At 38.6% G+C, this 20903-nt stretch overlaps 3 protein-coding genes across 6 annotated transcripts; 2 read left to right on the top strand and 1 right to left on the bottom strand.

Annotated features, from left to right (window-relative positions):
• Window positions 1–3774: 3774 nt before the first annotated feature.
• LOC103994415 (cytochrome P450 90A3-like) lies at window positions 3775–6542 on the top strand. Its single transcript, XM_009414734.3, has 7 exons — window positions 3775–4479; window positions 4542–4826; window positions 4906–4995; window positions 5720–5798; window positions 5870–5976; window positions 6079–6215; window positions 6308–6542. The coding sequence occupies exons 1-7, from the start codon at window positions 3973–3975 to the stop codon at window positions 6411–6413; spliced, it is 1311 nt and encodes a 436-aa protein (XP_009413009.2). The 5' UTR covers window positions 3775–3972; the 3' UTR covers window positions 6414–6542.
• Window positions 6543–7069: 527 nt separating this feature from the next.
• Window positions 7070–10958, bottom strand: LOC103994208 (uncharacterized). Of its 3 annotated transcripts, XM_018829956.2 has the most exons (7): window positions 10685–10958; window positions 10415–10493; window positions 9912–10065; window positions 9532–9594; window positions 9272–9382; window positions 8053–8130; window positions 7070–7435 (listed from the first exon to the last, which is right to left on the bottom strand). In XM_018829956.2, exons 1-7 carry the CDS (start codon window positions 10737–10739, stop codon window positions 7295–7297), a joined length of 681 nt encoding a protein of 226 aa, XP_018685501.1. In that variant the 5' UTR covers window positions 10740–10958; the 3' UTR covers window positions 7070–7294. The 3 variants fall into 3 exon arrangements, with proteins under 3 accessions (XP_018685501.1, XP_065019511.1, XP_018685502.1); XM_065163439.1 differs by lacking the exon at window positions 9272–9382; XM_018829957.2 differs by lacking the exon at window positions 9532–9594.
• Window positions 10959–15512: 4554 nt separating this feature from the next.
• On the top strand, window positions 15513–18689 carry LOC135645331 (probable indole-3-pyruvate monooxygenase YUCCA11). 2 transcript variants are annotated; one of them, XM_065163627.1, is made up of 4 exons: window positions 15513–16201; window positions 17150–17383; window positions 18175–18297; window positions 18404–18689. In XM_065163627.1, exons 1-4 carry the CDS (start codon window positions 15584–15586, stop codon window positions 18578–18580), a joined length of 1152 nt encoding a protein of 383 aa, XP_065019699.1. In that variant the 5' UTR covers window positions 15513–15583; the 3' UTR covers window positions 18581–18689. The 2 variants fall into 2 exon arrangements, with proteins under 2 accessions (XP_065019699.1, XP_065019700.1); XM_065163628.1 differs by having other exon boundaries at window positions 15514–16201; window positions 18391–18526.
• The last annotated feature ends 2214 nt before the right edge of the window (window positions 18690–20903 follow it).

Raw genomic sequence — 20903 nt, 5'->3', positions numbered from 1 at the left:
AGGGTTTCAGGCAGAATTTCACATGTATTTAAGTTCATAATACATATACATGTCGTCATCTTCGATCTCCATCAATTAATAATGATCATTTGGTGAAACTCTAAATGACATTAATCCTTCTTTAAAATTTTAATAGGTTTTCTTTTTCCAATTCAACCTTAGCTAATATCAGCTTTTTTAAATCATGGCTAGACTAAGCGTTTCTTTGATAGATGTTAATCGGAGGAATACATGTGAAAGATTTTAATATTTGACGGGATACATATGTTTGTTATATGAAAATTTATAAATACAAATATGTTATTTTCAAACTTTAGAATGATAAATAGGTAAAATAAAAAAAAAGCCAATATCTTACTGTATGGAGTTTGGTTTGATTAATTTAATTATAGCTATAATTGAGCCAACCGGATTTGTCGAGTAAGATCTTAATCTCGGAATACTGAGAGGATTAGCAACGAAGGATGTTAGAAGATGGACACTCGAATGATATTAATGAAAGGACCAACTCCACCGAATTCTGTTTGTAGAAGAATTAGTTTCAATTGTGAGAACAAACATAAAATAATTGTTTTATGTTACACGACAATATTAATAAATTATGGATAGAAAAATCACCAGTTTTCTTTCTCCAAGCCAGCAAGAAGCAAGCAAGAAAGGCTCCCACCGATTCACGACGACATTCATCCTTCCGATAATATGCCAAGAGAGAAGACATAGAATTATCATGGAATTGGAGGCGAGGAGGAGAAGAGAGTGGTCACCTGGTCGTGATACATCGAACATGGACATCGAAGACGTGATCTCTACCTTAGAGAAGGTCGTTCGATGTTGTTTGTGGATGTGACTCCTTAGGTTTTGGCAGTTGTGCAATCGTCGTCAAGCTGATTCTAGCATGAACACTAACTACGACAACTAAGCCGACGCAGCTACTTTCTTCTCTTTGCTGGTAAGCTCTCATCCTACGGCGATGTTGTCATGGTGTCAAAGGGTCTACACAGTTGTGTGCATTTCACAATGATAGCTTATCGTTAAGGTTGGAAAGTAATTTTAGAAATCTTAATTATATTATATTAATTGATGTATTCTTAATTAAATTATTTTTTTAATAAAATATAATTTTTTTAAAAAATAAATATCTCATAAATGTCTAGATTTTGATGGGGAGAACAAGATGTGAGGAATACTTTTGGTGCTTCTAGATTTTTAGATTTCTCTCGAAGGTGCCTAGAGATGCTGCTCTTTAGGATTTCTAGAAATGATAAAAGAAAACGATATGAATTCTTCAAAATTTATTTAAAAAGGTATGTAAAGAAGTCAAGTGGGGATAATTCAAGATTTTATAATTAAGAGAATATAGATGATGAAACATTAACAACTCACAATGGAGATTGACGAAGAGGATAATTTGATAGGGGTAGATCTCAACATGGTAGGCCAAGGTCAAAAGTCTAAGTCTTTTTTGAATGATGTTCAATGTTATAGATATAAAGAGTACATATATATATATATATATATATATATATATATATATATATATATATATATAACAAAATTATCTGAGAAAAAAAAAAAAAAAAAAAAAAGGAAGAAGAGATTGATGAGTTCTCTCTTGTGATGGATGGTGATGAAGATATCCTTCACAATCTTTAAAGGTAATGATACATCTTTCGAGAAGAGTTAGTTTTTAGATTCTGCTTATGTTACTCATGTTTGCTTGATTCACTAAATGGCAGGTTGACTAATATGTTGAGTCTAGATGATGATTCCATGATAGAGGCGATGGGTGTTGATAAAACATGACTAATATGTTGCCTAAAACACTCCCTCGTCACTTGTTGGGAGGAAGGAAGGAGCCTCACTCACTATTGCACCATTCTGCAGCCAAACCATGTCTGGTTTTGGACTATTCTCGTATGCTACAGCATCTTAGCACCTTGCAACTATTGTAGAAGAGACACATATCTAAGTAAAACTATTGTAGAAGTCTTGACTTACGGACTTTGTAATAGCTTAGAAAATATCTTTAAATTCGTAGTTATAACCCAAGTAGGGGCCAATTTGGCCCAAGTTCGGACTGGTTTGGGCCAAGTTTGGAGCCCAACCAGTGAGCTGAAGAGACCTGGGCGGTGGCACCGCTTGACTGGGCGGTGGCACCGCCAGTCCACTGTTAGTGTCAGACACTGACATGCGGTGGCACCGCCGGCCTCGGAAACCCAAGAGAATTTAAAATTTGGAGCCCAAATTTGAATCCTCTTGAGGCTTATAAATACCCCCCATTTCTCAGCAGAGAAGACAACCTATTGAGAAGCTAAAAGTTGAGAAAAGCTTTAGGAAAAGTCTTGTTTTCAATAGCTTGAGTGTTCACCTCCTTTCTTTTCATTGAAATCTTTGTAAAAGGGTGAACCACTTGTAAGAGGTTGTAAGAGGGGTGTAAGAAGAAGGTCGATCTTCGCCTAGTAAAAGAAGATCATTAGTGGATGTCGGTGGTCTCGATGGAAGAGGAATCGGAGGAGTGGATGTAGGTCACGATTGACCGAACCACTATAAACTACCGTCTTCTCTGGTTTGCATTTACTTCCTGCTATTACCTTATTACAAACCCCTTCAATAGCTTACTACCTTCAAGTTAAAACGCAATCGAAACGGTTTCAAACGAAACGTTGCTTTTATCGTACGAAGTTTCCGAAAGTGTTTAAATCGTCGAAAATTTATCATACTTTACCGTTGCACTAATTCACCCCCCCCCCCCCCCCCCCCCACCCCCTCTCTTAGTGCCGCTCCGGTCCTAACACATACAATATCATCTATCTTACACAAATTATATAGCCCATACTAACATAATCAAGTGACGACCATTCATATTGTCGGCTCAGCAAATAGGATACATTAACAGCCTTAACGAATTCGGCCAACGTATTGCAAGAAGAAGAATATGATCCATAACAAATGGTCGTCTCCAAGACCAACTCGATCAAGACTCGAGTGAGTGATCAACAAATATTGAACTATGAATTTTGAGAAGACATGTAAAAAACTGAAGAACACAAAGCACCACTGGATAGATGGTCGTGTTTTCAAAATCATTTAGGTCTCAACCTGCTGTATGATTTCCAGATAGGATGTGGAGAAACAAAAAGAGTACAACGGATAGCATCGTTAATCCAAAAGGAGTAAGCAGAGATATACGGCGATGTAATTAGATACACAGTCGCAGAGAGACAAAAGGAACTTTTCTTTAGAATCATTGAACTCCTCCACGATATGATACCCAAAGAAGATTAGAATGGAAGGGAGGACACAGTTGGAGAAGGTATCGTTAGCAAAAGGGACATCCCCTCCCAACAACAAGATTCCTGAAAACATCGACCATTGATGTGAAAGAAGAAGAAGATAGATCGGACGAAGAAGTAGCGATGATTCGAAGCGGGATGGAGAGTTCACCTGAGGTCGAATGGATTTTCACATCAGCCCCCTCCAGCCCTCCATGCGAAAACCTACCAGGAAGGATGGTCAATTCTTGGCCCCGCCAGAGAAGAGAGAATTGGGGAAATGGAGATTCGTATATCGTTAGAGTCAGTGCATTGAATGGTGGAGCCCACCCAACTGCCCCCGTCCGTCTCCCTTCACCACGTCGTACGCTGATCTGATTTCTGGGTATTTGGTAAAATGATCCGCCACCAGTCACACACTGTTCCCTCCTTATATTCTTTTCCTGCTTGTTGCCGAGGCGTTGGTTCCAACGGTCGGTTGCTGGTGTGGGGAAGCATGGCCTTAGGCGTGTGGTCTCCCTCGCTGATTGATGTGGTGTTGTTTGCGATCGCAGCGGTGGTGGTCTGGAAATTGGAGAGGAGGAGGAGGAGGAGGGGTTGGGCGACGGGGCGGTTGCCGCCGGGGAGCGAGGGGCTGCCGGTCGTAGGGGAGACGCTGCAGCTGATCGCGGCGTACAAATCGGAGAACCCGGAGCCGTTCATGGACGAGCGGGTACGGCGGCATGGGCGGCTGTTCACCACGCACGTTTTCGGGGAGCGCACCGTGTTCTCGGCGGACCCGGAGTTCAACCGGATGGTGCTGGGGGCGGAGGACCGCACCGTGGAGGGCAGCTATCCGTCGTCCCTCTCCACGCTGCTGGGCACCCACTCCCTCGTCGTGATGAAAGGCGCCCGCCACAAGCGCATGCACTCCCTCACCCTCGCCCGCCTCACCTCCCCCGCCGCTATCCGTGAGGCCAAACTCCTTCTCCATATCGACCGCCTCGTCCGCCGCACCCTCGACTCCTGGCCCTCCTCCTCCCCGGTCCTCCTCCTCGACGAGGCCAAGAAGATCACCTTCGAGCTTACCGTGAAGCAGCTGGTCAGCTACGACCAGCACAAGTGGATCGAGTCCCTCCGCCACGAGTACCTCCTCCTCATCAATGGCTTCTTCTCCATCCCCTTCCCTTCCTTCCTCTCCTTCACCACCTACGGTCGTGCCCTGAAGGTAAAACTCTATATATATATATCGCATCTTCGTGTCTATATCGACGCTCACAAAAGGAACAGGCTAGGAAGAAGGTGGAGGAGGCGCTGAAGGAGGTGATAAGAAAGAGAAAGCTGGAGAAGAAGCCGACAGGAATCGACGTCGACGTCAAGGAAAGCCAGAATAACACGAAGAAAAAAGACATGCTGGAGGAGCTGTTGGAGGGAGAAGCGGAAGGGATGACGGACGAGGCGATAGTGGACTTCCTGCTGTCGTTGTTGGTGGCGGGATACGAGACCACGTCCACCATCATGACCCTGGCCGTCAAGTTCCTCACCGACCACCCCCGAGCCCTCGCGCAGCTCAGGGTGCGGTGCCTTGCTCCAGCTCCATTCTGCTGCTGCTGCTTGCTTCATATCTACTGAACACAGCATTACTTTGTTGCAGGAAGAGCAGGAAGGGATAAGGAAGCAGAAGAAAGACGAGGAGGCGGCCTTGGACTGGGATGAATACAAGTCCATGCCCTTCACACAGTGCGTAAGTCTCTTTCTTCTATCTTCTGGTTTACCTCTTCGTTGATTGGGATCCAAGTTGCACTGTGTTACGTGTCGTTTGTTTGTCCACTGAAATCAGCATACTTTTAATTATATTAAGCAGAAAAACTCGTATTTACCCTTAGAAATAAATAAATAACATGTGTATTTATGCAAATCTAACTCATATCCAAATTCAAACTTTCCTACTATAGCTCACAAAATAGCCATTTATATCGAAACATCCATCCGCTCAAGTCTCGATATTAATTAATTATATCAAATTAATTAACTTGTCTGCCTATAGGCTTAATTATTTTTTTAAAATCAAATATGATTACATGATATATATATATATAATTTTATTATAAATAAAAAGAGGATGATAGCAATAAGAGAGTAGAAAGTAATAATTTAACTTATTTTGTTTTATCCTCAAATAAAAAAATATTTAAATGTAATTCTTTATAACAAATAAAGAGTTAGTGACTTGATCTAATTAGTGAATCAAATTTGACACTGTAAGATAGCTAGAATGTACATCCGATTGGAAATCAATTCAATCCAAAAATTTTAAATTTGAACTCGATATTTATAATCTGATTCTTTCTATTCTTAACTCTATAAAACTATCCTCTCAGTTTTCTTACTTGAAAGGTTATAAAAGATCAATCTTTTCATCGGACAAAGGTTCGTCTTCTAAAGCTAACAGATAACTTTGATTGCAGGTGATCAACGAGACCCTTCGAGTGGTCAACATCATTGGCGGAGTGTTCCGGCGAGCCAAGACAGACCTCCATTTCAAAGGTAGACAAGCCCAAGCCTTATCTACTCCGATCTCTGCTTGTTTCTCCATGTCGCTCAAGTTCTCTTTGCAGGGTACACGATTCCCGAGGGGTGCAAGGTCTTCCTCTCCTTCCGTGCTGTCCACCTCGACACCGAATACTTCGATGACGCCCGGACCTTCAACCCCTGGAGATGGCAGGTATAGGCACCGCGCGCCTTTCGGCGATGAGATATGCCGATGAGGCTCGAGGTGTTCGATGGCTGAACTCACTCACTTGTTTGGTGTCGGGCTTTTGTGCAGAAGAATGCAGCGGCGCAGCAGGTCGGGGGGGCCACTGTCTACACCCCCTTCGGCGGGGGCTCGCGGCTGTGCCCCGGCTATGAGCTCGCTCGGGTGGTCATATCCGTCTTCCTCCATTACCTCGTCACTCGATTCAAGTACGTGGGTATGAGCATGCACGGTGTATGTAGTCTTACCATCACATATTGACATTGAAATCCTTGACCTTTGTACCCAAATGGGGCCACAGTTGGGAGGAGGCGGAGAAAGATAGGCTGGTGTTCTTCCCCACCACAAGGACTCTCAAGAGCTATCCCATCAACGTCTGGCGGCGCGAGGAGGAAGAAGGAGCATGAGTCGCACGGCAGTGAGCTGCCATTCCCCCGCTTTCCGTATCAGCATTGCTCAGGCTACCATGTAATAGGTGGGACCGTGAAGCTCCTTCTTACTCAAATAGTTCCTCCCCACAAGGCTACCCGTTATAATATGCGATGGACATGTCTATGAATTTTTATATATTGTAGGATAATTTATCCAATAAAATTCCCTCTCTTTTGTGGGAAGTATCCAAATTTGGGTGATTGGATAAGTTGGCTTTTGGTTAAATAGGGATCATGCTCGGTCTCACGACCATAGATCAACATCTCTCTCTCTCTCTCTCTTCGGAGCAGCGCACTCTTGATTATTTGTGCAGCAGAATAGTATTGGCAATCAGCACGAAGGTATAATAACAAATTAGGAAGCAGATTGATTACTGCAAATTTAACCAAGCATATCAATTTCAACAAGCCCAGTGGATCTCAGATTATAACCTGATGCATCATCCAAATTCCAAACGTTGGCATCCTCTCAGATTAATTCCAGAACTTGGTTGTTTGGGCTGATCCATTCACCTTTAGGCATTCCGAGACCAACAACAACTAGGCAGCATGACAAATCTTGTTTTTCCTATTTTGTGCTTGCATCAGCTACCCTCTTAGCAAGAATGCTAATCCATAGCAGAAATCGTAAGTAGTCCAACGATCCAGCAAAGATAGATTTGCAAAAAAATGTATCAAGACATACATACATACCGTCCAACCCCACACATGTAATATCAAGATTTGCCTTTTACATGCACATACATGGGTCATCCACATGGAGAGAGGTTAAATTACCGAGTTGCACAGGAAATTTTTTACGCTTCACAATGGAGAGACCATCGAAACAAATTAAAAAGTGTCTAACTCTAATGCTACTAATCCATACTCGAGTTTCCCGATGGACCCAATGAGCGCGAAAGATATCCGAGTGACGTACCAACGAGTGCCACGCAGACCACAGACAAGATAGAAAAACCAACCTCAACTCTAGATGCACGCTTCCTTCTCACCACAGCCTGAAAGGAGAAAAATGCACCACTAAGAAGATTAGAAACTTGCAACAACGACATTCTATCCAAAAACATGTGATCTACCAAAAGAACTACTCGTCGTGCTGATTAGTAGCCCTTCTAGAAACTCTGACTCTAAGATCTCTCCAAGAATGGGAATAATACCATGCATGTTGAAATTGTATATAGCTCATGAAGCAACCAATTTCAAACTGATAAGCATCTCATCATCAGATTCAGATTCAGATGGAAGGATGCCACAGCCTAATATGCATCCTCTAATGGAATTTGTTCACCCAGTGTCAATTAGGTTGGGAAGCAGCTCCAAATTGCAAAAGTTATCCATTAAAAAGATGAGGAAAAACCCTTCAGATGAAAGATTCTTTGTTTTAACCCTCAACTGATTCTTAAAAGGCATGGTTAGTAAAAGATAAGAGCCAAACCAACCACACATCTACGCAGAGCTCTAATTTATGGCAAAGTTTTCCAGCACTAAAAGACATTAATTAGCTTTACTGCATATACTAAGCAATCAGGCCAACATTTTTAGGCTTCATATCCCTGCCACATAAGATTTAAGAGCATAAGGGTCATAAATTTGCTTTCAAAAGAAATGAACTCACAATTTCATGTAGAAATTTCTCTCTCAATAGATTGGCTGCACTATTCTCTCCCCTCAGATTTGTTATTGTCTTCTCAGCCTGCAAAAGTTTGTCTCTTAGACAACAAAATTATTGTCTTTCTTAAAAGAAGATGGAATTTAGCATCATTTCCCAAAATATATTACTATCAATTCCAATATTACAAATACAAGCAGAAACAGGATACAGGATGTAGAACAAGAGCAACTTAACTTTAATATATGACTGTTTAAATTAAGGAAATACAAAATCACATTTTAGTTAGAAATGAGCATGATGTATGCAGTAAACATAGTCAGTTTCTGAACATTATTTATGGCTGTACCTCAAAGACATTTACTAGAAGAACCTTAAATGATGAAATGATGACCACAACTGTTCATGGTCTTAAATAGTTCTGCACAGTGCACACCAATGGTCTAAACACCAGTTCAGATAGGCGGCTATAAGATCAGTCAGATACTAGTATAACATATGGTATACCGGCATCTACAATCCAATATGTAACAATCCGATTAGTCTCACATCGGAAATGGGCTAAGACTTGACTTATAAGGATCCAATAGATATACCACTAGTAACTTCAGCTTAAGCATTTTGAGCCAGTGATTCAGGCTCAACAAAGTTAACAAGCCAATTATTCCATCAGATCAAGTCGTGACAATTGATATCAGAGCCAACCTAGCATTGGAGCATGGTGAGGGGCTCGAGTAAGACAAGCTACCTATGGACAAGGTCAGAGGACACATCATGGCATAGAGCCACCACTGGGTTATGCTTCACATGCATCATTCTAGGGTTTGATTTGGGCTATGCTTAGGCTTGATTTAGCCTAGACGAGGATGTTAAGCCCTTAAGTGGGGAAGATTATAACATCCCGATTAGTTTCATATAGAAAGTAATCGGTGTACTACCGATAATTTTAGTTTAAGTATTTTAGATCAATGGTTCAAGCTCAACGAAGTTAACAGGTCAGTTATCCCATTAGGTTGGGTCATGACACAATGTCATTAAAAAATAATGAAAACATAAATACCTACCATTATCAGTTGCTAATTGGACCTGTAAATATCGGGCAATACACATCGATCTAACCAATATTTAAACCTTATAGTACACAACAAATTTCCACTCTATCATGCCATGGGACAAAAGTGAGGTTAAGCATCGTGCACAAGAGATAGTAAAACACATGACTTACCCATTCCAAGATAGATGGAATGAAAAGGTGATTGGAGAGGAAGGGCAGTAGCATGGGCCACAAGAGTGATACCTTGCCATGCTCCATCCAATAGCATGCCATCTGGTGTGGCTTAACCACAGGAAACAGGTGGGAAAAGTAAAACTTAGGAGATAGATGCTAAAACCAAAGTATAGCTACATGATGCAATAAGAAACATTATAAATAACACTAAACAAAGGCACCAGATTAATATAACCAGCATACTAAAACTAACAAACATCATTTAGCTTCACTTCAAGGCTGTTGAGCTTCAGTTTAAACTCATCAATATCTTTAGCAACCTGGACAAACATCAACCAGATTAACCAGCTCAATCAGAAAAGGGGAACGTGAGAAGTGCAGTATCATGTATAAAGAGACCATTTCAACATTGACAAGGCAAATAGCTTTAAGAATGATCATAGCATAAACCAAATGACATTATAATCTTAAAAAGCAAAACATGATAGAACATCTGTTTACAAATTCAAAATTATTTGGTATATCCAAACTATAGTAATTTGTGTAAAAACTGCAAATATTTATATAATCAAAAGTAAGATCATTTTGAAGGAAAAACAGCAACAGAAACATTAATCACAGTAGAAAAATTATTTACATGAGTTGAGTTGTAATCCGCTAGTCCACTCAGTGCTTGGTCACTTGAAATGTCAGTCTCTTTAGACATAGGCTTTTCATGAATTGGCTCCTCTTTCACAGCCCCATTGTTTAAAGTAGAAGCCTTGAACTCCAGCCATTTGTAATCCATACATCTATCAGTTGTGTTTTTCCAGGGTCAGTCTCGTCCATGATAAAGAAGATGATGAATAGAGAACAAATATCAATTGTGCTTAAATCCCACAGCTAAAATTTCAAAAGAAATCTTCAAAATATACAAAAGGCCGCATGTACCCTACAGTCTCAACATTCATCAACTTGGCAATGAAACCATGAATCAACAACCCAAACAGGAAATGCATAAGCCAGAAACTTAAAAATCCTTGCTCTAAACTTAACAAATCAAATTGCCATGCTTATGCATCATCTTTTCTCATTCCAGTAAACAACATTTCATGCTGAAGAAACTTTAGACAGGCTAAAAGCATCACGATATACACTTACATCAAGACAATTTCCCAGAAGACTATCAGATCATGAAACAACCCATCATACGCAGTCGATGAAGACACATAATTCGTCCCTTTAAATGAGAAAAAAAAAACTTCTTTGGACAGCAGAACAGCTGACATTAAGAAAATGTTTACAGGACTCGATGGTTTTCTACCCGATCCACTCGTTACATAATCGAGCTCATCACACAGCGCGACTATAGTGTCCCTTGTCCTTAACGAACGAGCAAAATCTACCAATCGAGAACATGAAGCAACTTACATGTAAATCTAAGTTCTTCAGGCTGGATTTCCACGAGCCCGTCACCCGCCCCCATCGCGCTTTCTTCGTCCTCAAGTCCAGATGAATCCACAACAAGTGCCAAGACCAAGATCCAAGATCGGAGAGGTAAGAGAGAAAGGAAAAGGAATTAATGGCAACGGGAACTACTCGTGATGGCAGATTGGCTTCCGGATCGCACTGCGGCAGTATAAGGATGGCGTTCAGCACTCGTATTCCTCCAAAATAGGGACCGAGGAAGTGGAAGTATAGGGGGCGAGACGGGTGCCGACTTCGAAGGGCTGGAAATGGGCTCCAGATGGGCCACACCGATCTGAGCAGAGGAAGTGAAGTATCGAGGGAGAGATGGGCGTTGACTTCTGAGGGCTGGAAATGGGCTCCGTATGGGCCACACTGATCTGAGCCTAAATTGGGGACGCTTTTTTTTTGTTCACATTGCTCGACTCAAAACGGGTCGGATTTTGACCCACGTAGACATCAATCCATTTTGGGATGAATACGGGTAGGGTTAAGGTGTATTTTAGTCCATGTAATTTTGATCATAAAATTTTTAAGTTATTAATATTTATTCTATCTAAAATAATCTCTATATTTTAAAAAATATAGCATATAAGTCCCTTCCATCAAGTCTAAGTTAACAAACATAAGAATATGCTTACATGTTGATTCACAATAAATCATTAATATAATGACACAAGTAATTTAAGTTTTAAAAATAATAATAATATGTGGATTTGAAAATATTGTTCAGTTGTCTAATCAATTTCCTTCGAAACAAGCCTTTCCATAATCTGGAAAGCAACATGCTGGCCTTGCCTCGACATTCGTCATAGAGGGAGGAGCCTTTTAGCACCTGCAGTGGCTGAGAAGACCACAATGGAGAGTCGATCTCCTAGGCCTAAAGAGGAAATCACTAACTGTATTACACGCTTTAGCATCCGAAGCTTCTCCCATGTTATGCCTTAACTCATGTTTAACATCATCACCATATCAATCGGGGTACAGAGAAGGATGAAGAATCCTATCGGTGGTGTTATTACCTTAAGAGCCACCACGTAGCTTTGGTGCATTCACTTTTCTGAGAGTAGGGCTGCCTACGACATTACGCTCACAAGGTCGCCACCAACCCTAAACCTCGATGTTGGTCGACGAAGAACTCCTCTGTCAGTGCGGTTAGTAGATTGAGCGCAAGGGGCCACAAGGAGCCCATAGAACTTATCCTCTCATTTCACGTCTTTCATCTCCTCGACGTCGCTGTAAGCTTCATCATTCTTATCATCTTAATATCTCGTCACTTAAAATGGTCTAACCTGTTATATGTAAGCATGTAGTTTTTATTCCTTGTAGATATCTATTACTTTATTTATAGTTTTACAATATAATAGACTTCCAACTATGTATAGCTTTTCAATATAATAGCTTTCTTTATATCTATTACTTTCTTTATAACTTTTCAATATAAAGATATTTCTTTATAGCATATAATACACTTTCAACTATGCATAAAGGATATACTTCATTTGATTTCTTTCTAAATCATTCTTAGGACACTGATTTAATTTTTCACCTCTAGTAATAGGTGTATCATTAGTTAAATAAAGTTACATATACATTTCTTCAAGATTTGTTTGATATATTCTTTCTGAGATAGTCATAACAATCCTTAAGATTTATTCTAAATATCTCAATATTAATAACATTAGATACCTCATTTATATCAAATATATTAAAATTCTTGATGAGAAATATCTTGGTATCATATAATAAATTAAGATAACTATTTACAAGCAAAATACCATCTATATATAAGATCAATATAATAAATTTACTCTTATTAATATTTAAATATATACACTAATCAATCTTTTTTTAAATACAAAAAATACATATTATAAACCTTTATATACTATTGTCCGAAAGCTTGTTTAAAAACATAAATATATTTTTGAGTATATTTATTCGAATATGAATCATTCGAATCTAAATTCTTACTTAGAAATATTATTTTCATATCTATTCCACCTAACTCAAATATCATAATAAGTTACTAGTACCATAATCTTTTTTAGAAACTAAAAAAAATCTCAATATTTATATATATAATATAAACCCATTTCGACGTGAAGAGGACTAATAATTTTGGGTCAGCAATGTATTATTATTGCACAGCATGGAAGTCTGTCCTTTTTGAAGAAGTGGAATTGACATGGAACTGTTTCTGCATGCACGCTTCAACGCGAGGAAGGAAATGTCTGAGGAAGAGGGCAATGATAGCACTTGTCGTGTTCGAGAGACACAAGCCATGTTCTTCCCTGCAAAAGCTGCACTCTTCCGACGCGGCAATATAATGCTCCCATGCAATGTAGTTGAAGCAACATCGAGCTGCCATTATATGCTGCCTGCTGCTTCAAGAAAGGCAAATGGTAAGGCAAAGGAACAGCTGAGGCTTGACTTGGAATCATCACCTTTCTCTTTCTCAAGAGGTCACCTGCAGCTTAGCTGTCGATGCAGTAGCTTCTACGTTTGTTCTTGTTTCTGCATGTGTGAGCTACTCAGAATCCATTGTCTTGATTGGTCTGGAACTCATGATGAAAAAGTCCTCTTCGTTGGTGAGTGCATGCAGCTTCTTTTGGCGACACACCGATGCATGGTTTTGGAGCAAAAGCTGGATCTCTCATTTTGCTCCTCCTGTTGTCTGTCTCAGAAGTTTCAGAAACAGGATGAAGAGAGAGAGAGAGAGAGAGAGAGAGAGAGAGTTCTCTTTCCTTAGGGGGGCACAACTCCTTGGCTTGCAAGGATCACCAGTTACCGCAGAAGAGAGAAGGAAGTGCAATCCCAGCATCCAGTAGTGCTTCGGCTACAAACAACCATAACATGTAGTAATGGCAAAGCTATGTTGTTGGCTCCTCAGAATAAATTAGAAATAAATGAGGAGATAGAGACTCTGTCAGGCATTTAAGGGTTGGCATTGTGTTGGCGTAGGAGGAGAATCTACCCATGCACTTATGTTCAAATGAGAGAAGGTGCAACTAAAGCCTGATGTGCCATATTAACCATATGAGGTTGATTCAGTTGGAATACATCTGGTGCAGCAGCCTAATTCATGTATTATTGATCCAAAGGATCAGATCAAGTCGAAAATAGTTAGCTAATTCCATATTATTGTGGGTGTTGTAATAAGCCATTCTGAGAAGAAGATTTTCATACCAAAATACAAGATATAAAATTAATAATAAAAACATTAACGACACTCCTTATACAATGTATGTTGATGGTAAAATATCCAAATCTTTCTTCTATTGAGAATAAAATACCGAGTTATACACCTCTAATAATGCTTAAGTTTATTCTCTGTATTCTCTCCTCTAAGTTAATCTTAATTTTTTTCATACTTGAATTCTTTATTTTCCATGCATTTCTCTTTGCTAAAGAGAAAGGCAAAATTACTCACCCATTCTAACCAAACAAATATGGCTAACCTATTCTTTAATTTAGCTTCAATTAATCGAGTTAAATTAGAGGGCTAAACCAATTAAGCTAGAGAGAGAAAAATCCTAAAAAGTATAATTATATCATTTATGGACAAAAGGTTATTATGGGCAACAAAAAGATGGAATTAAGAGAATTGGATGCTTTTCCTTAAAAAAAAAAAAAAAGTCTTTTTTTTTTTTTTTGTTTCTTAAGAAGCATTACCTACCTTACTTTTACTCAAAAAAAATAGTGTCCTCCTCCTAATTTAAATAATATCTAAAATATCTCTTACCAACCCCAATGGTACTTTTTTCATTATTTTTTCATCAATTATAAATTATTACAGTGTTTTTATTTTACTCATTTATAGTATTTTTAGTAAGGTCCTAAAAATATTATAAAACTATTTAAAGACATTATAAGTGATATCGTATTATGCTTTTTTTGGTTGTCATCGCTCGTAGATCGTTACAATGTCATATTTTTAATCTTATAATTGGTTCGGTTGAGGTTAGAAGTTTATTTTTATTATTTATACTAATTTTAAGTAGATTTTATAATATTTTTATTGCGGTGGCTAAAATAATGTAACAAACTAATTTTTTATCCCTATTTGGGTGATGTTATTCCTAAACTATTATAAATATTTATTTGAATCATATATTAAATTATTTCTTCACTTATATTTTTTTATAATATTTTTTGTTGAAGTACTAAAAATATTGAAAAATATTGTAAGTGATATCATATTATTGCTCTCTATTTGTCATTGCCCATTGACCATTATGATACTAAATTTTGAGGCTTGAAGTTGATTTGGTTGATGTTATGGATCTATTTGTGTCGTTTATAATGCTTTCGAGCAGACTTTATAGTATTCTTATTGTGATGATCAAAATATTATAATAAATTAAAATACTATAATAGACCAAAATACTGTAACAACAACATTTGAGAAAAATAAAAATGGAAAGGACAATCTATTTTAGAAAATTCAACTCTCATACACGTTGGATAAATAGAAATAAATAATAATAATTTAATTAACATGAGAAAAGATATAAAAAATGAAATGAAATGAAATGAAGGATTCATTTGCATTCGAGGGATGTAAGATTTCCACTGAACCCAAAAACTCCTTTCCCTCTTACAAGTCGGTAACCATGTTTTCTATACCGCCTTTGCTGGTAACACAAGTGAACTCCAAGGCCAACAACCATGTGCTCTCCGACACCTGTCCCATCTCTCGCAATCATTAGCATTGCAAGCCGTACATACCAACTGTAGCGAGAGAGAGAGAGAGAGAAACAATATAAAGAAGTAATCTCCGTTCCTCCTCCTTCAAGTCCATTCAAAGAATAGGACGGAGATTTGACTCTCTGCGTGTAAAAGAGAGAGAGAGAGAGAGAGATGGAGATGAGGGAAGAGGTGGTGGTGATAGTGGGAGCTGGGCAGTCCGGCTTGGCGACGGCGGCGTGCCTTACGGCGCTGTCGGTGCCGTGCCTCATCCTCGAGCGCGACGACTGCGTCGGCTCCATGTGGCGCAACCGCTGTTACGACCGCGTCGCTCTCCACCTCGCCAAGCAGTACAGCGAGCTGCCGCACGCGCCGCACCCGCCGTCGGCCCCGACGTACCTGCCGAAGCGGGACTTCATACGCTACCTGGACGACTACGCGGCGCGGTTCCGCCTCCGGGTCAGCCTGCGCCGCAACGTGGAGTCGGCGGAGTACGACGAGGCGGCCCGGAGGTGGCGGGTCGTGGCGAGGAACGCAGAGGACGGCGCCGTGGAGGAGTACGCCGCGAGGTACCTGGTGGTGGCGAGTGGGGAGAACGACGAGGCGGCGGTGCCGGAGATTCCGGGGCTGGAGGGCTTCCGCGGCCCGGTGGTGCACTCGAGCCAGTACCGGTCGGGTTCGGGGTATCAAGGCAATGCCGTGCTGGTGGTCGGCTGCGGGAACTCCGGCATGGAGGTGGCGCTCGATCTGGCCGAGCACGGCGCCCGGACCTTTATTGTGGTGAGGAGCCAGGTAGGCCAACCAAAACATCAGGGTCTCTTTCTTCATGCTTGATCTCTTCAGCTGTATCCAATTAGGCATTCATAAATGCTGGTAATGAGTGATGGCAGTGAGAAATTATTATGATCTACCTTTCAGCTTGCAAGGATAACAAAGATTGGGGGAAAACAGATAGGAAAACTAGTGTCCAAAATTAAATCCACAAGGTTGATGATTAAGTTTATGCTTTTGATCCTTTTTTTTTCTAAGGTTTCTTTCCTTGCTAGATCATGCCTTTCGTTTGTTAGGAAACAGGATTTGAAGCTCTCTCTCTCTCTCTCTCTCTCTCTCTCTTTTTCGTTTTTCCTGAAAATTTTGGATGTGCAGCTTCTTTGAACTTTTTATGTGCATTCCGACTTTGAACTAATAAATCTAATGCTTAGTTCCTCTGTTACTGCATTATATTGTTGATGTTAAAAATCAGGTGTGCGCTTGAATTGAATTAAGATTGTCCAGATACAGAACAGAGTCTGATTTGAATATTGATTTTGATAAGTTCACTTTGATCCACATTTTATTTTGTTAAAAAATAAATCACTGGTATGAAATTTGATCCTGTTTTACATCTTGGCTTACCATCGTATCAACATCTGAAATTGTGTTCTGTGTGAAGATAATAACAAATTTGTTTTGGTTCATAAATTGACCAATCAATCAATGTTGATCTACAAGTCACTAATTATTAATTAGCTAATCTAACCGTATCATGGATGGCAAATGAGTCATTTCATACAAACCAATAGACTGTGTTCAAATTTGCATTAATTTGACAATTTTACCAACTTTCACAGTCACAATATAGTAATTAGGAAAACCTGTTTGCACGTATAAATTTATCTTCTTCTCTATACATTTCACCACACCAGCGTAAACAAAAACTCAATTGAAATGGTGCTCATGGTTCATTACTTCCTTATGCAGCTTCACATTGTATCGAGGGAGATATGGTTAGTGGCAATGTTTCTGATGAAATTTTTGCCGTGTCGTCTACTGGATGCTCTTATTCTCTTGTTATGCTACTTCAAATTTGGCAATTTGTCAAAGTATGGCTTACACAGACCGACAAAGGGACCAATGTATTTGAAGAAATACACCCCTATATACCCTGTTGTGGACATTGGCACAGTAACGAAGATCAAGTCTGGAGAAATCCAGGTACCTACTACGCTGTCTTGCATTTTAATTTTCTTGTGATGCATTATGGGATGTTTATCTCTTTCTAGGCAAGTGTTGAGTTTTTTATGTTATTGTGATTCTTATCTGTGCAAAATGATGCCCTATTAAGTGATTTATAGAAACCAAGTCTCAGAATCTCTTCAACCTGAGAATCACAATTCTGTAGTATGTAATTCCACAAATGAAGCTTTTACATATATGTCTATAGTATGCAGTGTGTTGTTATTGTGTTGATTGCACAGGCTAATTTATACTCATATGACCAATTTTGATACAATATAGCATTAGCGAAAGGATGTTAGAAATTTCAGGAATAGAAAATTTGTTACTAAATTTAAGTTTCAAATGATTTGATACTAACATAGACTTTGTAAGATCTTAATACGCTATGAAAATTTTGAGCACACATTCTGTTCTGAAGTAAATATAGAAAGTATTTGCAAACAAAAATATTTGCGTCAATCACAAGAATATTTGGATTGGACAAGCCTAGCTCAAATAAGAAGCGTTACAAAATGAACATAGAAGGGAAATATATGCTTTTTGTACTTGAATGTACTAATCCGCACTCTTTCATAAGTATCAAAAGGAGGAAAATTATGAGATTACTCCGAATGCATTATAAATTCTGTTTCCATATCTTCTTTTACTCTCATTTTTTTGGAACAGTGAATCTTAATTGCTTTAGGTTTTCTATGTTATTGTCTTTAAAATATGCATATAGTGTGTTAATTAAGCAAATCTTAGTTTGATAATTGGATTAATGGCAGGTTGTACCTTCAATAAAGAGTATTAAAGACAACCGTGTGACATTTTCTGATGGAAGGTTTCAGAACTTTGATGCCATAGTTCTTGCCACAGGCTACAGAAGCTCAGTGAAAAAATGGCTCAAGGTAATACGAGCTTTCATTTCATGCTTCTTTTTCCATCGCCAATTCAGTTTGTAATGCAGAAAGAAATACCAAACTTGAATCACAAATGAATAGTGGCTGTTTGCAGAATGATGCTTGTCTCATTGGAGAAGATGGAATGGCCAAGCAAATGTTCCCCAACCACTGGAAAGGGAAGAACAGAATTTACTGTGCTGGGCTTGCGAGAAGAGGGATTTATGGCTCTGGGGAGGATGCACAAAGTATTGCTAATGATATTGCAAGTGACTATCAATCTGGAAAATAATGTCTTACCTGATTCCGAGAGTAAGAAAGATGGAGTAAACTGAAAGGATGCCAAGCTCATGTAAAACATTTACATCTATGTTGTCAGATAAATTATTTATTTTGCGCCATCTGTGTGAATTAGTGGTTGACTTATTTTCAGAAGCAAATGACTTCTCTAAGGTATGTGGAGAGTTCCAATCATGGGATTTAGATCCCTAATCAGTCAAAAAATGCAAGGACAAAGAAGAATCATTCTTGGAAGATGGTTGACTTACCTATATAGGACAAGTCTATTGGTGTAAATTATCTTTATAAGAAAAAAAATAAAGCAAGATGATGATATTGGGAAGTACAAAGTCAAGCAAATTGAAAATTATTACAAGTAGAAGAAAACATAGATCATGAGGCGATTCAACAATTGCTAGATAAAACATGATGAGTTGAATATTCTTGGTTGCAACTCAAAATAATTTATTAGCCAATATATATATATATATATATATATATATATATATATATATATATATATATTTTGGCATTTTGGTTATACATGTTGAGGTAAAGAGAATATCATTTGTTTCCTTAAATATGGATGATATGATTTAAAATGAAATGATCCTAACATGATTCATGAGTTTCATAGCTCTAGGAAGAATATTCTTTTTTATATGATTTGAAATGCGATCTCATCTTTGAATTGAAATAGAACAAGTAAATGCAATAATTTTTCATCTAAAATGTAAGGATCAATGCAAAAAGTGGTAAAAAAAAATTGATTGCATTTTACAAGAATATTTTGGGTAATTTTTAAGCACTTGACAACAACTAAGACAAATGCCATGCATAGAGGTTCACCATAAAGATTCAGTGTTTCACCATCGACTAGTAAAAGAACCTTAAGCTTGGTCAAAAAGCTAGACGACACTACATTTATATCCATATCCTTTTAGATAAAAGATTGACTAATAATACAAAATAAGCTTCACAATCATAAAGGAATTCATCGACAAGATTACATGCAAGGTGGCTCTACTTGATATATGCTAAGAAATATCAATTCCAAAATGATAGAAAGAAGTTTCTTTTCACCCAATATCTAATTGGTTCGACGAAAGACTTGATATCCGACCAAGCAAAAAGTATGGTTTATATTTACCCAAGTGGCTCTTACTTCAATATACAAGGAACTAAAGTGTACCTCTAGCAAGAGAGAAGAGGAGGAGAAATCAAACGAGGTAGTAGCAACTTCAAAGCCATGAGAAGAACAAGAAAGCTTTTTGAGTCAACGATGACTAACAATAAGGAGAACCTCATTTAAATGTTGCTCATAGACGACACGATGATGTCGACCACATCGATGAATCAAGGTAAAACCCCTCCAACCTATAAATAGAAAAAGAAAAAGCCTTAAAGTGAGATTTAACATGATGTGAATTACCTAATTGGGGGATTAAGTATGACAAAAAATAATAGCTTATTTCATTTCATTAAGTGGGTTGTAGCTTAAACTTTGGCTCACATTGAAGGAAATAAATTGAGGACTGCTCCTCAGCGGTAGCTGAAGCAGTATAAATCAACCGTAGGTGGGTAGTATAAGATTAGGTTAAGCTCTATTTTAGCGTATGTAATTTTGACCAAAGATTTCTTAAGCTCTTATGGTTTATTCTATCTAAAATAATCATTATATTTTTAAAAACGTAGCATATAAGCATCTTCCATCAAGTTTGAATTAACAGATGTTATAGTTATTTACATACCATGTTGAATCATAATAAAGAGTTAATGTCCATTTTAACCCATTTGGTTTTGGCCATGGACCTCTTACACCCTTATGTTTTATTAGTATCTAAAATAATCCCTACATTTTAAAAAAATATAGCATATAAGCTCTTCTCGTCAAGTTTGAATTAACAGATGAAAGAATATGCTTACGTGATACGTTAGCCTACAATAAACCATTAATATAATAGCATATGATTTAAGTTTAAGAAAAATAATAGGTGGATTTAAAAACGCGGATCGATGGCTTAATCAATTTCCTTCAAAACAAGTTTTTCCATAATCCGGTAAGTAGTGCATTAGCCTTGCCCTGACATTCACCGTAGAGGAAGGAGCATTTTAGTACTTGTGATGATCGAGAAGGTCATAATGTAGAGTTGGTCCCCTGGGCCCAAAGAGGAAACAATTAATCACATTATACACTTTAGCATCCGGAGCTTCTTCCCTATCATACCTTGGCTCATATCCAGCACCGTCACCAAATCAATCGGGGTGAAGAATCCTATCGGTGGCGCTATCACCTTGAGAGCCACCATGTAGTTTCGGTGCTTCTATGCTTCCAA

This window comes from Musa acuminata, chromosome BXJ3-8 (genome assembly GCF_036884655.1).
Source record: "Musa acuminata AAA Group cultivar baxijiao chromosome BXJ3-8, Cavendish_Baxijiao_AAA, whole genome shotgun sequence".
Lineage (NCBI taxonomy): Eukaryota > Viridiplantae > Streptophyta > Magnoliopsida > Zingiberales > Musaceae > Musa > Musa acuminata.
This window is presented reverse-complemented; position numbering and strand designations above follow the sequence as displayed.

Excerpts from the sequence above, each read along its gene's own strand:
- LOC103994415 (XM_009414734.3), top strand. The coding sequence starts at position 3,973 with ATGGACGAGCGGGTACGGCGGCATGGGCGGCTGTTCACCACGCACGTT. Across the intron at positions 4,480-4,541 it reads CCTACGGTCGTGCCCTGAAG|GCTAGGAAGAAGGTGGAGGA; the intron begins GTAAAACTCTAT and ends CAAAAGGAACAG. Across the intron at positions 5,977-6,078 it reads TCAACCCCTGGAGATGGCAG|AAGAATGCAGCGGCGCAGCA; the intron begins GTATAGGCACCG and ends GCTTTTGTGCAG.
- LOC103994208 (XM_018829956.2), bottom strand. The coding sequence starts at position 10,739 with ATGGGGGCGGGTGACGGGCTCGTGGAAATCCAGCCTGAAGAACTTAGA. Across the intron at positions 10,066-10,414 it reads TTCTGGGAAATTGTCTTGAT|ATGTATGGATTACAAATGGC; the intron begins GTAAGTGTATAT and ends CACAACTGATAG. Across the intron at positions 7,436-8,052 it reads AGAAATTTCTACATGAAATT|GCTGTGGTGAGAAGGAAGCG; the intron begins GTGAGTTCATTT and ends TTCTCCTTTCAG.
- LOC135645331 (XM_065163627.1), top strand. The coding sequence starts at position 15,584 with ATGGAGATGAGGGAAGAGGTGGTGGTGATAGTGGGAGCTGGGCAGTCC. Across the intron at positions 16,202-17,149 it reads TTATTGTGGTGAGGAGCCAG|CTTCACATTGTATCGAGGGA; the intron begins GTAGGCCAACCA and ends TTCCTTATGCAG. Across the intron at positions 18,298-18,403 it reads CAGTGAAAAAATGGCTCAAG|AATGATGCTTGTCTCATTGG; the intron begins GTAATACGAGCT and ends GGCTGTTTGCAG.